Source organism: Strix uralensis, chromosome 22 (assembly GCF_047716275.1).
Source record: "Strix uralensis isolate ZFMK-TIS-50842 chromosome 22, bStrUra1, whole genome shotgun sequence".
Classification (NCBI taxonomy): Eukaryota; Metazoa; Chordata; class Aves; order Strigiformes; family Strigidae; genus Strix; species Strix uralensis.
In genome coordinates, this window is record NC_133993.1 from 10,322,254 (window position 1) to 10,336,596 (window position 14,343).

The following is a 14,343-nucleotide window of genomic DNA, read 5'->3' on the forward strand; positions in this document are numbered from 1 at the left end:
CTCAATACAAAAGTAACCTAACCTCAACTGTTTTTCATAAAAGAACAAAAGTAGATACACAATGGTGTAAAAGGAGACTGCTCCTAAGCGCGTCCGCTGGCAGCGCACACCACCACGGCAGGGAGCTCTTCTACCACTCTTTTACTCGCACCGCTTTAGAAACCAGAAGTTTGGGTACAACTACGACCATCCCCTAGCAAATGCGTGGAAAAAGCTCAGTGACTAAAAAGTGCCCTTTCAGAAAGGCCTTCGGAGTCTAAAAGGGCTCAAAGACCACACGACTGAGTCGCCAAGATCCTTGGCTCAAGGCGCAGCGGGTCACTGGCGCTCGGGTTGCTCCGTGGTGAAAACTTACCTGAGCCTCGGGCAGTTCTGTCCCAGGGCATTCAGGATGGCATCGGTAATGTTACAGCAGCCTGAAGCACACAAGGATTGTAACTTGTGGCATCCTCTGCATATTGTAATGAGACCATCATCTGTTATTTGCTACAAGAAAAACAATAACAACATCACAAGCCATAACAACGTAGGTGGAGGTGCAAGGCACTGCATATTTTCCTTCTCAGACTTCCAACCAGGCACTTAACTAAGGCCACGTTACGCTTCTTTCAACCCAAAAATGCATTCAAACATTTCACTGGAGCAGCTGAAACAGGATAAGCCACATTGAAGGGACTTGTAAACATTCAGAAAGTGATTCCACATGCACGGAAATGTTTCTGAGCTGGCCCACGTGAGCGATGGGGGAAGGCATGGCCTAGGCTGGGTCTCCTGCCTTCCTCTGCAACCCCCCGCTTGTAAAGACCTTCTTGGCTGAAACCTGAGACAAGAAAGCACCTAACAGTCAGTTACCCACAAAATAAGCAGGTTGTTTTCACAAACAGCCTTGTAAAATAACACTTGAGTGGTTTAGGACCAAAACCTGAACCATAAGAGACCGGCATTCAGCCAAACCCACGTTAAATTCACGCCGTGGCACAGCAGCTCCATCGACCTGCAGCGTCCCCGGACACTCAGGCTCCGTCCAGCCCCACGTGCTCTTCTCTGGGATGGTGACAGCGCACAAATCTGCTCCAGGTGTTTCCCCACATAAGCACGAGGGGCTGGGAGTGTGGCTGTGCCAAAGAGCTGCACAGGCCCAGAGCGACGTGGGCAGCGGGAGAAGGGGAAGAGGGACAAGCGGTGGCAGGGGCTCTGAGTGCCGGAGCACCAGGTTAAACCTCACTTCATTCTTCAGTTCTGCATTTTCAGAGGCAGCCGGACTCAATTCCCACAGAAAAGCACCAACCTAGGGACTGGCACTGCTTCTTTTAAAATAGCAAAGAGCAAGTCTGTGAGCTGGGAAGCCCAAGTTCTGGAGTGAGATGAAATAGAAACTGAGTAGAACTTGGTATTTTCAGTTAAGGCAATCAAGAACCTTCTTAGTTTTCCTCTCCCGTTTGCCTCTCCCCTAGATCCCAGACGCAGGTCTGGAACCTGCTCACAGTTCAGCTCCTCCTTTGCAAGCACCCGGTCTCGGATGGGCACCAGTCTAGCCAGTTTAGTAACTGGTAAAACTCCTCCTCAAACAGGACTGGGGAAGGACAGCCCTGCAGCCCCCAAAGGCCTTGCCCACTTGTGTGGAAAAGGAAGAGACTGTCCGGTTACTCACTCCGCGTATGCACAAAGAGCCCTTTCCGATTTCCTTTTTGGCATAAATACACATTTTTGGCACTGCAGAGTAACGGGTTTAGAGCCCTTCTGTGCAGGGAAACTGCACTTCTTGGTTCAATTTTATAAAGAGAGCAGAGGAACCGCCTGGCTAGATCACCACAAACACTCCAGCCCGATGGAAAGAATTTTTCCAGCTAGTCCTGCAAATGAGTTTAGAAGCCCCGTGGGCAGGGCAAAAAGACAAACAATTCTGACAAAGTGAATGCTATGACACTGTTTTGGGGGCTTATTCAACATTACTGAATGCTACCAAAAAAGCTGGTTTTCATCAACTATTTTTAAAAGTCTCGTAAATTTACAATTGCCCTGTCTGCAGGGATGATGTTTCTGGGATGGAGCACATTCTGCACGGTTCTGCCTCTAAATGCACAATGATGGCTGAGCTGGGAAATCATAGGAAGCTTTACTTACTAAGCATGTTTGAAGGTTTAAAGTCACCAGTTCGGGACAATGTGCACCAATGTATTTCAGAGCTTCATCCTCAAGCTGGGAAGAAAAATTTAGAGACTTAAGCAATCTGTTAGTATTTGAAGCAATCTTCAAGATAAAGCTTTGAGAACAATAAAGCATCTGTGGTCTGGATACCTATGGGGGAGGAGGGCAATGCACTGCAGTCTCAAAATACACAGCAGTAAGTGCATGCCTTTTTTTTTTTTTCTTCCTCTTTTTCCCCCTTTTTTACCACCTCAGGAACAGAGTTCAAAGACCCACAACACTAAGTTACTGATTTAAAGAGAAGCTGATCTGATAAAACATGCATAATTAACAAAGCAAGTCGTGAAATCAGAAACTGTTTACAGGAATTAAGGAAATGCTTCACTAGTGAGGGCCTTTAAGTGACACTATTTTTATATTGCAATACTGGAACTCAAAAAAAAAAGTCTTATTTTAATGTGAGGAGCACAAACATATCCAGGTTGCTTTCTGATGATAAAAAAGCCTGCTATTCTTAAATCTATAAGAACAGATGGCAAGTAATTGATAACAAGGATGTATTGCCATCAATATTACTCACGACTCCATAAATTACTAGAAACTCAAGCTGTTTCTATGACCTGAATTCTCAAAATAGGCTGAGATTGTTTTATCTTTAATCAAGTCATTTTTACAGCCATGTGTACCCATCTCACGTATTAAAAATCCAACAGTAGTATAAAATTAGAAAAACTACCGACTGTAGCCCTTACAGCTGGGTTTTCTTGTGCACACAAGGGTATTACTGCTTTGTGCCCATAACCAGTGTGTTATTATGATAAGCAAAGCAATAATCTTTCGGGACTTTCTGTGTCCACGCACAGGAGAAATACGCTTTTTGCAAAATCAAAACATATAGCTGTTTATCTATACACAGCTGACAAAAATGGCACTTACTGACTCATACTTCAGGAATCCCTACCCCCAAGAAAAAAAGCTTAAATCCAAAACAAATCAGCGCTGTCCATGTTTGGGTACAAGGACCCAACAGATCAGAGATCATCTTCCAAGTCTACCTCGAGGCTCTTAAACTCTCGGAAGTTTCTGGGTCACAGGTTTCAACTCCCGTGGGGTCCGTTTTACTCTCCTTTTTCAAAGACAAAATTCCGAGATACACGTTTGCTCCTTTCTAGCCTGTCTGCATTAAAAAGACCCCAGCCCACTGAAGTGAAAAAATAGTCCACACATTCTTTGTGAAAGAGCTCTGCAAGGAGCTCTTGCTCTTTAAAAGAGTAATGCTCAAGGCTGGTGTTCCCCACGCTCCAGTTCATCACTGATGTAACTCCTTGGTAAAGCTGTAATACAGGGAAGTATTTAACATATCAACATTTTCAATGATTCACCAGGTAAGACAGTACAGAAAGATTAAAGGAAGTTAGTCTAAATAACAAGAAGTGTAGTAAGAGGGCAGAAAAACCCCTTTCAGTTGTAGGAGTTAGTGCACCACTTACATATTGCAGAGTACAAGCACCAGAGTCTGCAGCCTCTTCAAAATACACTGTTATAGCACAAGAGCTACAGGATATTCCTGAGGGAACAGCACTATGCTCCTGACGGGCTGCAGAGATGTCTTCTCAAGGAGTCACACACACTGTGATTCTCTTTGACTAACCAAAAGATCCAAACGACACGCCGAGGAAATTCTATCACCAGCACAGATGAAAGTACTGCCACGCTTTCTAAAATTTTCTGAGCCTTCCGAAACGGATGGGTCTAGCCATGAATAACAGTTATCTCCTCTTTAAAAAAAGTTTGCTCAATGTGTTCCCGATGGGAAAAAAGAAGAATGATTCTATGGCTAGATATGCAATTTGTTCACTGTCCCACTATTCATGCTGAGCTCGAAGCTATTAAAGGATTTCAATAAAAGCAGTTAATCTCCAACAGACAGATTGTGAGTAATTTCAGCCACATAACATTTCTGGAAATAGAAAAATCCACAATGCTTCATCCCCACACTTTCAGTTCCAGCAGCACGGAGCCAGCTGTTACTCCAGCGAGCACTCTCGGAGCCGTACCTGCGTGCAGCCCTTCAGGAACAGGGCTCGGAGTCCCCCGCAGCCCCTCACCAGAGCCTGGATCCCGTCCTTCGTCACTTGGTCGCACCAGGAGATATTCAGCTGTTCCAGCAGTGGGCATCCCTCGCTTTGGAGGTGAAAGGAAAAGCGTGTGGAAACTTGGGTTTTGGTTTGGAAAGAAATCCTGCTGAAAGCCAGAATCTCTGAAATTCCCCATTTCTGGAACCCACACCTGCACGGATGGACACCCGCACCCCACACACCTACGGGGAACACTTTCATCAAACATCATCTCCAGATGAAATAGCTCTGCAGAGGCAGCATCAGGGTAAAATACCACCGATTTAACCCATTTTGGACACCTCCCAGCTCCTACACAAGGACAGACACTACGGCCTTTCTGGGTCTGAATACAACCAAACCACCCTCAACGGAAACCAAAACCAGGGTCGATTCCTGCCACGCTGCTTCTGACCTTCCAGGTGTAACTTTGCATTTGCAAATAGCGGCCAGCAGGAGTGACACTCAAGTGTCATTTGTAATTAGGAAGAGATATACACGCTATCAGGTATTTAAGACGGCTGCAGCACAAATCTGACCAGTGAAATTAGAGACAAGGATGAAGACCCTCAAGGGAAGGAAAAAACAGGCTCAAAGTATTTTAATTCATTTAATTTGCCTGTTCTTTCAAATCTCTGTTTTCTTCTGGTGTCTAGATTCACCTTCTAGTATTTTTTTCCCCGTGATACAGCTTGCCTGTACCTTCTGTTATTCCACTGGTGTATCACTTCAATTTTTTCTTCTTTAATAGCTTGGTCTCTATTTTACCTTTAGTGGGTTTTTTGCCTCCTTGCCTCTGTCCCCGTATCTTCCCACCAATGTCTGTCTGTCCCTTCCTTTTCTACATTACTTGGCAATTCCATTTAGCAGATTTAAGCAGTTATGTGTCTCCTAAGCAGTTTAAAAAGACAAATAGTCACATGCTGGCGTTCTCCTCCTAGCTATGTAAACAATTGCTAAGTACGCAGTGGTACACTTGCAACGAAGTCGACTGTTAGTAAATGAGCATTTTGAAAAGGCTGACTAAGACTTCTGTCGCTCCCAAAAATCCCTCCAAGGCTTTAATAGCATATAATTCTTTTTCTACTGCTAATAACCATCAGGACGGATGCAAACAATGCTGAGGGCAGCTTTTACTGAGTCCTCCTCCTCCGTCTTGGCAAACCAGGAGGCACAACGTGTGAATGCTGAGCTCTGCTGGGGAACGCCAGAATTCCAACCACGGTGACACCAGGGCAGCACACGGGGGGCAGCACACGGGGGGCAGCACACGGGGGGCAGCACACGGGGGGCAGCACACGGGGGGCAGCACACGGGGGGCAGCACACGGGGGGCAGCACACGGGGGGCAGCACACGGGGGGCAGCACACGGGGGGCAGCACACGGGGGCAGCACACGGGGGCAGCACACGGGGGCAGCACACGGGGGCAGCACACGGGGCAGCACACGGGGCAGCACACGGGGCAGCACACGGGGGCAGCACACGGGGGCAGCACACGGGGCAGCACACAGGGCAGCACACGGGGCAGCACACGGGGCAGCGGCGGGTCGCACCGTCTGGAATCAACCCGCAAAAGTCAAAGTTGTTGACTCCTACCTCAGTGCTTTCAGAGACAGGTTGGTTATGGAAGTGCAGGAAGCCAAATCAAGGTGCCTGAGTTTAGAGCAGAACTTGCTGAGGCTGGTACACGTACTGAAAGACAGCATAAGAGACACACTCACACGAGAGATTTATTCAAAGTCATATAAATTGTATTATCTACTGCGTGCACAAGCCTGACCTTCCCTTAAAAAATGAGATGGAGAATGTAGCATGGTGCACACAGAAACGGGGATGACAGGGCAAACAGAAAAAAGAATTCTACTCACGCATCTGTGATCTTGGTACAGCCATTGAGGTTCAATACTTCAATATTTCTGCAGTTCTGTGCAAAAGTCCTTTATTAAAGGAAAGGGAAAACACGGTATTCTTCAGGTAATAGACCTCCAGATGTTTTACAGCGTTTATTTTAACCGTAACACACCAGATGTAATTTTACAAAACTGTCTCAAGCAAAATAAATACGTAAATAAATAAATAATTTATGTTGCCCCATATCTTGCCTTGGGATTTCCCAGCCTAAAGGCAAAAGCTTGTAATTCAGTGCCAATTACTACTTAGCCTGCAGCAGCAGCTGCGTTATTTTAATGAGAACTGAGAAAAACGGCTACTGCGTGAAGTTAAAAAATGATAAATTGAGAAGGTTTATATGTTACTGCTCTTGACGTTTTAAGTGAAGACACACGGGCTAAAGATCTCAGTTTCAAAGTGTTCATGAGTTGTTCCAGAATCGTTCTTTACAGCACATTTAGGAACAGGAAGAAGCCACACCACTACCTTAACGCATTGTCTCCCACTCCTAGGCAGCCACGCAGGCTTAACTTCCGCAAGAAACCCCCACATCTTTTAGAAATATTCTCAACTACTCGGCCCTGTCGGAGACAGAAAGAATTACATTAAAATCCAGAAGTCACCTGATCATTCAAAAAGTTGAATTCAAAACTTTGCAGATTAACTACAGTTTCTTATGCTAGGTAAAACAGTGCTAAGAAAACAAAAATGCCACGATAATAATCTAAGGCAGGGAGAGGGAGAATTATTCAGCTTCTGAAGATGGAGAGACAAGGAACAATCACCTAAAGCCACTCAGGCTAATGACTGAGGAACTTCCTCCAGTTCCGAGCGCCCAGACATCGATACAGACTACCCAAGAAAGAGGAAAGAAGCAATGCCATCGCTACAACACGGGCAGTAAGCTTTACAAATCAGTACAGTCAATGTACTATAAATGGATAGACTTAAATATCTATTCAAAATAGAGATGAGGCAGAACCAGCCCACGAGTTTTATTCTCACAGAAAAGGGATTCAAACATTTGTGTTCAAGAGATCTAGAAAAATGCTTTTTTAATTTCAAATTTGTAATCAATGGAAGCCTCCAAAGACCCTGCTACAAGCTCGCATTTACCCAGCTATTCCTCACTGAATGAAGTGCAAAAACCATTGAGAGAATATTCATATCAGTGTCCAGAAATTGAAACCCCTTCCCTTCTACTTTAGTCTACGTGGTTGTTCACCACAGAACAGGAGCATCGCTTGGTTCTTCAAGTACTCGCCGGCATTTAAGGCCTCTGTAACGATGAGGAATACTCTTCTATAATCTTCTGCCAGTCCATTAAAAAATATGAAGCATCAGGCTCGGTACAACGTAATACCACAATCAAAAAAAGAGACGCCAGCTTAAGCAGATCTCTGCACGAGCTTCTGGTGACATCTGGCCACTCGGTCCGCGGGGCGCCGGGGGCGGCGCTGCGGCCGCGCTGCCCTGGCTGACGCTCGCCCAGGACCGAAGCCTGACCTGCACGTCCCTGCAGAAGGGCTGGAGAAGCTGAAACAGCCCGTGTGGTTTTGCGATTCCTCGAGCGAGCTTATGAATTCATATGCTTGAATTAGAGGATTCAAACACGTTTATATATAGAATTTACATCAACTGATGGATTTACATCCCTTCAAAGCAAACAACATTGAGGACATCAGAAAGTCTAGCGGGTCCTTTCAGGTGAGGTACAACATACTCAAGCATTTTGTTTTAAAGGGGGAAGTCTGTGCTGATGCCAGAACATGTGTTTGATGTATAGAGTGGTGTTAGAGAACAAAGAGACATTAAAACCGTGCAAAAACCACTCAGGAATGAGAAAAGCCTAGTTTGTATTCACAGCACTCCTGCCTCTCTCCCTCCTACACAGACCAACGACAGCAGCAAGGCTGAGCAGCTCTGTCCACGTTTCCTGCTACCTCCACAGAGCAGGCACCACCGAGAGCTTGGCTCTGCCTCTAGGAAAGTAAACAATTATACGGGTCCAGAACTTTCAAGCCATGTTAAGAGATAAAGGATTTATTACTAAGAACAAAAATCACACCGTTTACTCCCCTCAAGCAGCCTCAGGCACTCAGAGCCCTGCAAGCATGCAGAAGTCACAGTATCACAGGCCTGGTCCTTTATTCGGGTGTCTCAGCTGCTTGGACACAGAGCTGGCAGAAAGAGATTATTTTAACTCTTTCCTCCACAAATAACATGTGCATTTCCCACCAGCTCCAACAAGGTGTGAATCTTCACTCATCATCTGGTTTATGCCTCTGTCTATAACGAGTTAAAATTACACACTCCTTATCTCCCTCCTCCAACACGTTTTAAAGAGGATATAACATTCTGATAAGAAACTTAAAGGTTGGTTTTTTTTCCTCATCCCTTTTCCTAATTAATGCAATTCTAATTTTAAGAACAGCACGACAACAGCATCCATTCCTACCAGTGCTGAGTAGTCCACATCTAACAGATTTAGAACAGCTACAATGAAGCACTTCCAAGGTTGCATCTTTTAGAAATAATTTTGACCTTGCTCCCCTGCCTCACCTCTCACTTACATTTCAATTTTTGATATTCAAGACAGACAGGAAAGGTCAGACATACTGCAGGCCACGTTTCAAAAGACATTCAGTCTTAATGGTCTAAGTCAGTGCGATGTTAACGTTTCTTTGAGTGAAGGGAAAAGTAGCCTGAATTCTGCTACACAGAAGCAGTAGTTTTCCCCAAGAACAGACCTTTTCTACTCGTTTCTGTTTTCAGAGCACACACAAAAACACTTTCCTTCTATCACTACCTTTAAGTCTTGATACAGATATATAATTCTGTCCATTTTCAAAAGCTGAATGGATTGCCAAGACTTTAAAGACTCCCTGAAGCTAACAAGAACTGAAATTAATGATTTCTATCTCCAGGGAAGGTAAAAAGGGTTACGCTGGGAGTATTAATCCATTCTAGGCTGTAATTACATTTTAACAAGAAAAATGGGTTTGTATGTCACTTAATTATACCTCAATATCCCTCTGGAAATCAAACAGGTCAATTCGCTGCCAGTTACTGCCATCCAGGGCCAGAACATTCCATGCCTTTATCGGGGGAAAAAATGTAAACGTGTTGTTAATATGAAAAAAAATGCCAGTGGGGACCTAGTTACAGTTTGTTCCTTTCAGAAACAACATTCTGTCTCAAGATGTAAAAGCAACAAGTAATTACAGCCAACACGGAAAACTGTGCAGTTACCGGAACCACGTGCTCAGACAAGAGTCCCCTCACCTACGCGGCCCAGCTCTTCGCACGTGCCCAGAACAGGCGAGTGCGCGGGGACCCCGCCACGCCGGCCCCCGCCACGCCGGCCCCCGCGGGAGGGGGAGCTGCTGGAGCGGGGGCATCTTCACCGTCCTGGCTGGAATCTGACCCCCTCCGCAGCGTCGCCAGCTGACCCAACGCCTTTAGAGGATGCTAGCTGGGCCAACACGAGGATGGAGGACGCCGGGCCGCGGGCGAGACCCAGAGGAGACCCTACACCAGGCCGCTACCCCGAGAAGTGAAGCTATTCTGAGGGCGCGGAGGACTCGGGGGCGCTGGACGGAGGCCTCTGCGGCGAGATCCCGTTGGCGGCGGGTGAGGCTGTCATCCTGCCCACCTTCGCTCTCGCCTCCCGCGGGAAGAGGCGTTCAAGGCAGTTCCGCAGCCCGGTGCACGGGGTGCTGCGTCCCACGGCTGGAGAAACTCAAAGCTTTGTAAGCCGTCCAGATACAGCAGCCAGCTCTTACCTGAGAGCTACACACCACTGCCGGAGGGACAGTGTTCGCTACCTCTGACTTAAGTGTTTGCTTTGGTGTTTTTTTAAACAAACAAACAAATCTCATGTGGTTCATGCTACAAATGAAAACCAGGAACTGAAAGTTAGTAATTCTGCCCTTAATGAATCAAAAAGGTTGTCAACACAGTACTGTACTTGAAGTTTTAATTACATAATCAAAGTAAACAACTAGATCTCATAATAACCATGAGTCCATCATTATGAAAGAGTGCATGTATATGTATATAGGCATATTTTTATACTACATCTATCACATGCACTAAGCTACATCACCACCACAATATACCAGTTCTTGTGCAAGCCACGTATAGACTTAGAACAGCCAACAGGACTGTAAGCATGAATTGATTTTCTGCATTTTAAATCTCATTGCTGATATTTGTTTTAAGGTCCTACTTATCGCCATGAGACAATAGCTCCAGCGAAAAAGAAATGCATCAGTGGATGCAAGTTATAACACAGCAGACAATGTAGGACGTTACAAACAGCCTCTCTGGAGCTCTGCGCAGGTACTTTAGCCCTTTACAATACAAGCTGTGTCACATAATGACTAATACGTTCTCTGATGCCCTGTGGACTGTGTAAACAGGAGCAAGCGCCAAAAATGGGAGTTCACTGACATTGGCAAGTATCTTTAACAGCCCGTTTTGGTCAATATTGTTCTGCTGGAGCAGAGAATTTCAGCTGGAAGATCTTTCACTAGCAGATCTGTTATTCAGAGAACACGGGACAATAACCGTGATGCTTAGACATCACACGGGATATTTGTTAAAGCAATTAAAAACGTTTAAACGTAGTCTTTTTATTCTTATGTGCTCTGGATAATGAAACAAGTTACGGTTCAAGTTTGAACCCAGGATTGATCAGTTTTGTACAGGTGTACTGCCAGTACAGAGAACACACCGCTACAAACACCTTCCCAGGTAACCAGCTTTCCATTCCCGCTGCAGCGATGCTTCCTCTGCGTGTCTTACTAGATACTGGCAGGATAAAGCATCTGAACAAATCTGGTAGCTCTGGATAACTGAACCTGCAGCTGGAGGCACTTTCCCAAGCGAACAATCCAAGCTGGATTTCATTAGCTGAAGCCCACAAAAACTGTGAGCTCCTTAAGGAAAACAACCCTAAACAACACAGACACACATTTTTTTCCCCTCTGTGCTTACTTCAACTACATCCAAGTAGGAAAGTAAACTTTCAGTGACCGTGCAGCATCTTTATGAGTCATAATTTCTGTATCTCCACCAAAAAACCCACAAGATGTCATTTCAGACTCCTCCAAGTTTGGTATTTTCATCAGTGCAGGCCTCCTGTACAAACCCAGGCTGACTGGAGAGTCCTTGGGCAAGAAGTCAGCCACCTCCCCCTCGTAACCTGCTCAGAGCCCGGGACACCAGCCAAATGGTATTTGAGTTCCCCTTCACTGGTGCCATCAGAAGTTTCTGGTATTGCGGCGTTAATACGGGACACTAAATAACAATAGTTGAGTTGCACAAAGCTCCCTGGTACAAATCCTCCCGGTTTGACACGCTAGGGAAGGCTGGAGCGAGAGGACTGTCACCCAAATCCAATCAACTGTTAAAATCCACCAGCAAGGAGGAAGGTTCTTACCCTGGAAACTTGAGCACAACGACACAGAGTGACCACATCCAGGAAAGAGAAAATTCTGTAATGGAAAGAAAAGATACCTTATTAGTTATCTATATTTAAAACAAAGAGAACATGGAAAACAAAGGAAAAAAAAAAAAAAAAGGACTGGAGACAGCAAAACTTCTTTGTAATTCAGATGAAAGCTGAACTGTGAAAAGAAGCGCAGACCTAGCAGTTAACAAATGAACGCGAAACACGGACACTGAGCCACGGCGAAATATTAATCTCACACCTTGTAGTATTTACCGCCAGTAAAACGAATGATTATTTCTCAAAACAGACATATTGTGTAGCTGAACAGTCAAACGTTAAGTCAGGACACGGCAGAACAGTCACGTCGGGCTGTTCTCTACTCGGCCCAGCAGCATCGCTGCGCCCAGCACCTCTGTTCAACACAAACATCTTTAGCAACGGCTCTCCCGAAGCGGGCAGCGTCATCATTAACAGATAATAAATCAAACCAGCGCGACAGCCTGATTCCAGCGCGTGGATTATTTCCTATTTTTCACACAGCTCTGCCAGGCGCACGGCCACGTTAACGCGGAGGCAGGAGGAGTATTTTGCTCTGCAACGCTGCAAAGCGGCTCGCGCGGCCGGCCGGCCTGGCTGACGGGGTCGGGACGGTGTCTAGGAGAGACGCCTGCAGGATTAAGCTGATGCGGTCACTCCTCTGTGGTATGTCATTCCTCTGCCAGGGCACACCCAAGTGTTCAGGCCAACACCTTGGTGTTGCTGTCCTATTTACTGGGATAAAGGAATTAGACAGTAATACTTTGCAATGCTATACTGGGCTGAGACATCCACGCTTTTATCTCGGGCATACACACCCCTGCCTGTGAATGCAGGAAGCACCAAGCCCATTTAAAGCTCCCAAATCTGTACCAATGTACCAGTATCATCATTTCACCATTTATGGTTATTCAAGCAATCATATGCCACTACACAGAGAAGGTCAAGCGGACTGTAAAAAAATAGTAAGGTCTCAGTCTCTTTGATTGTAATTATACTATGAAGTGTTTTTACAAAGATAATACAAGTGTTTGACTACAAGAAAACACTTGCACATGTGCTTGAATATTTTAAACTTGAGGACCACCAGAAAGAGAAGGCAAATGTTCTCAGATGCAAGTGTTAAAGGTATGGGGCAAGCAATTTTGTTCCAGTGCTATACACCATTTCATAAAATACTCTTGTCAGATAAAGCCTGGCTGTCCAGGAGAAATTCTGAGAACAAACACAACTCCGCTGCTCCAAAAATCTCCAGACTTCCCCAAGAGAACAGTGTCCACCCAGATCAGCGATCGTCGGGGTACCTGCAACACCTGAGTCATCTCCCCACAAGCTCTGTGCTTGGAGGGGGGCACACAAAAGCTTTCCTGTATTCTCAGCAGACCTGCCTGTGCTAGGAGAGACTCAGAAACGAGATGACGTTGCTGGCAGCATGTTCTTCTTGTGTGACTTAGAAACTTGACAAACACCCTGCACCAATGCATTACTAAACTCTCATATAAAACCAACCAAGCTGTACGATGTACTCATCTTCCCAGAGAAGTACAAAGAATATATTTGAATAAACAGCACAGATACCGATAAAGCTGGGGGAAGAGGTGCTGAGAACAGTGAACAAACATGGTGTGCATCACAGATAAACTGCACTTTGTCCCAGAGATAAACGACGAGGGGTTATCCAGGCTTCTGCTACCGACACCGAGTTCTGTACGTGTGTTAGTATGTGCCACACACCCTCACACACCCCCGTGTATTTGTATGTTGCTACATAGAAATAGCAAACCCTGGAGCTTCAAATTTGAGGAAAAGACACAAGCAAGGCTGAGATGATCCCCTATGATACAACAATTCCATGATCAAGCTTCCTTGACCAGCGGGTATATAAATATAAAAAGCACTTTAGAAATATCAATGTTGGTGGAAGAGGAAAGAATGTTACTGATGGAGGATGAATGCAAATTATTTATCAAAACACAGGTGCTCACAGGTATCATGTAGCTCAACAGTCAAATGTTAAGTCAGGATCTGGCAGAACAAAGAGCCACACGCTCTCCTGGGTTTCTACACTGCCCAAAGACACTCGGATTCGAGGAGCTTGGTTCAAGATACATCTCATCTGCTCCTTACACATCCCATCATGAGACAAACCGTCCAGTGACAGGCAGTTAAGAAGGGTGGGAAGAGAGTTAACATGCACTTTCCTGTAAGGCTGTTCTGGGAACCCACTTCTGGGTTTCTGAAGCGGTTCCCTATCACTCCTTACAGCCAAGTCTTCCCCATGAATTAAATGTCATTTATTCGCGCATGTATGTGAGCACTGAGGATTTATTTAGCACGATGTCCACGTACAACAATACAGGGAAAGCCTGGGGAATGATAGAAGCCAGAGAAAATTCCTACTTTCACCCTAGATTCCCATCGTAGGAGCAAAAAATTATCAAACTCCATGGGAACAGCGGCTAGGTCGATAACTACACGAGCTTTCTATATTTTCATTAAAATTGCTTTCTCCATGGAAATCCCAGGCTATTAATAACCATCTCATCCCTCTGTCAGGGTTATTAGGTCTTGGCCAAATTCTTTTCTACTTCCTGCTCCTCCCTTCCCAGTCTACCCACACAGTAAAAGGGATGTCAACACAGCAGAACTCTTGTCCCTCTCACCTCCGAGGTTAACGCTGCTGAGCGTCGCCA

At 45.5% G+C, this 14,343-nt stretch overlaps 1 protein-coding gene across 8 annotated transcripts in view; it reads right to left on the minus strand.

The window, feature by feature from the left end:
* Positions 1-14,343, minus strand: part of FBXL20 (F-box and leucine rich repeat protein 20) — a 43,771-nt gene that overhangs the window by 8,063 nt on the left and 21,365 nt on the right. For 7 of the 8 annotated variants that reach the window (XM_074892076.1, XM_074892072.1, XM_074892074.1 and 4 more), the window contains 8 exons: positions 11,603-11,657; positions 9,180-9,254; positions 6,643-6,737; positions 6,135-6,203; positions 5,863-5,958; positions 4,206-4,332; positions 2,125-2,199; positions 356-486 (listed from right to left, as the gene is read on the minus strand). In XM_074892076.1, coding sequence (XP_074748177.1) covers positions 356-486; positions 2,125-2,199; positions 4,206-4,332; positions 5,863-5,958; positions 6,135-6,203; positions 6,643-6,737; positions 9,180-9,254; positions 11,603-11,657 — 723 coding nt within the window. The remainder of the gene's footprint in view (positions 1-355; positions 487-2,124; positions 2,200-4,205; positions 4,333-5,862; positions 5,959-6,134; positions 6,204-6,642; positions 6,738-9,179; positions 9,255-11,602; positions 11,658-14,343) is intronic. The other variant, XM_074892073.1, reaches the window with a different exon arrangement.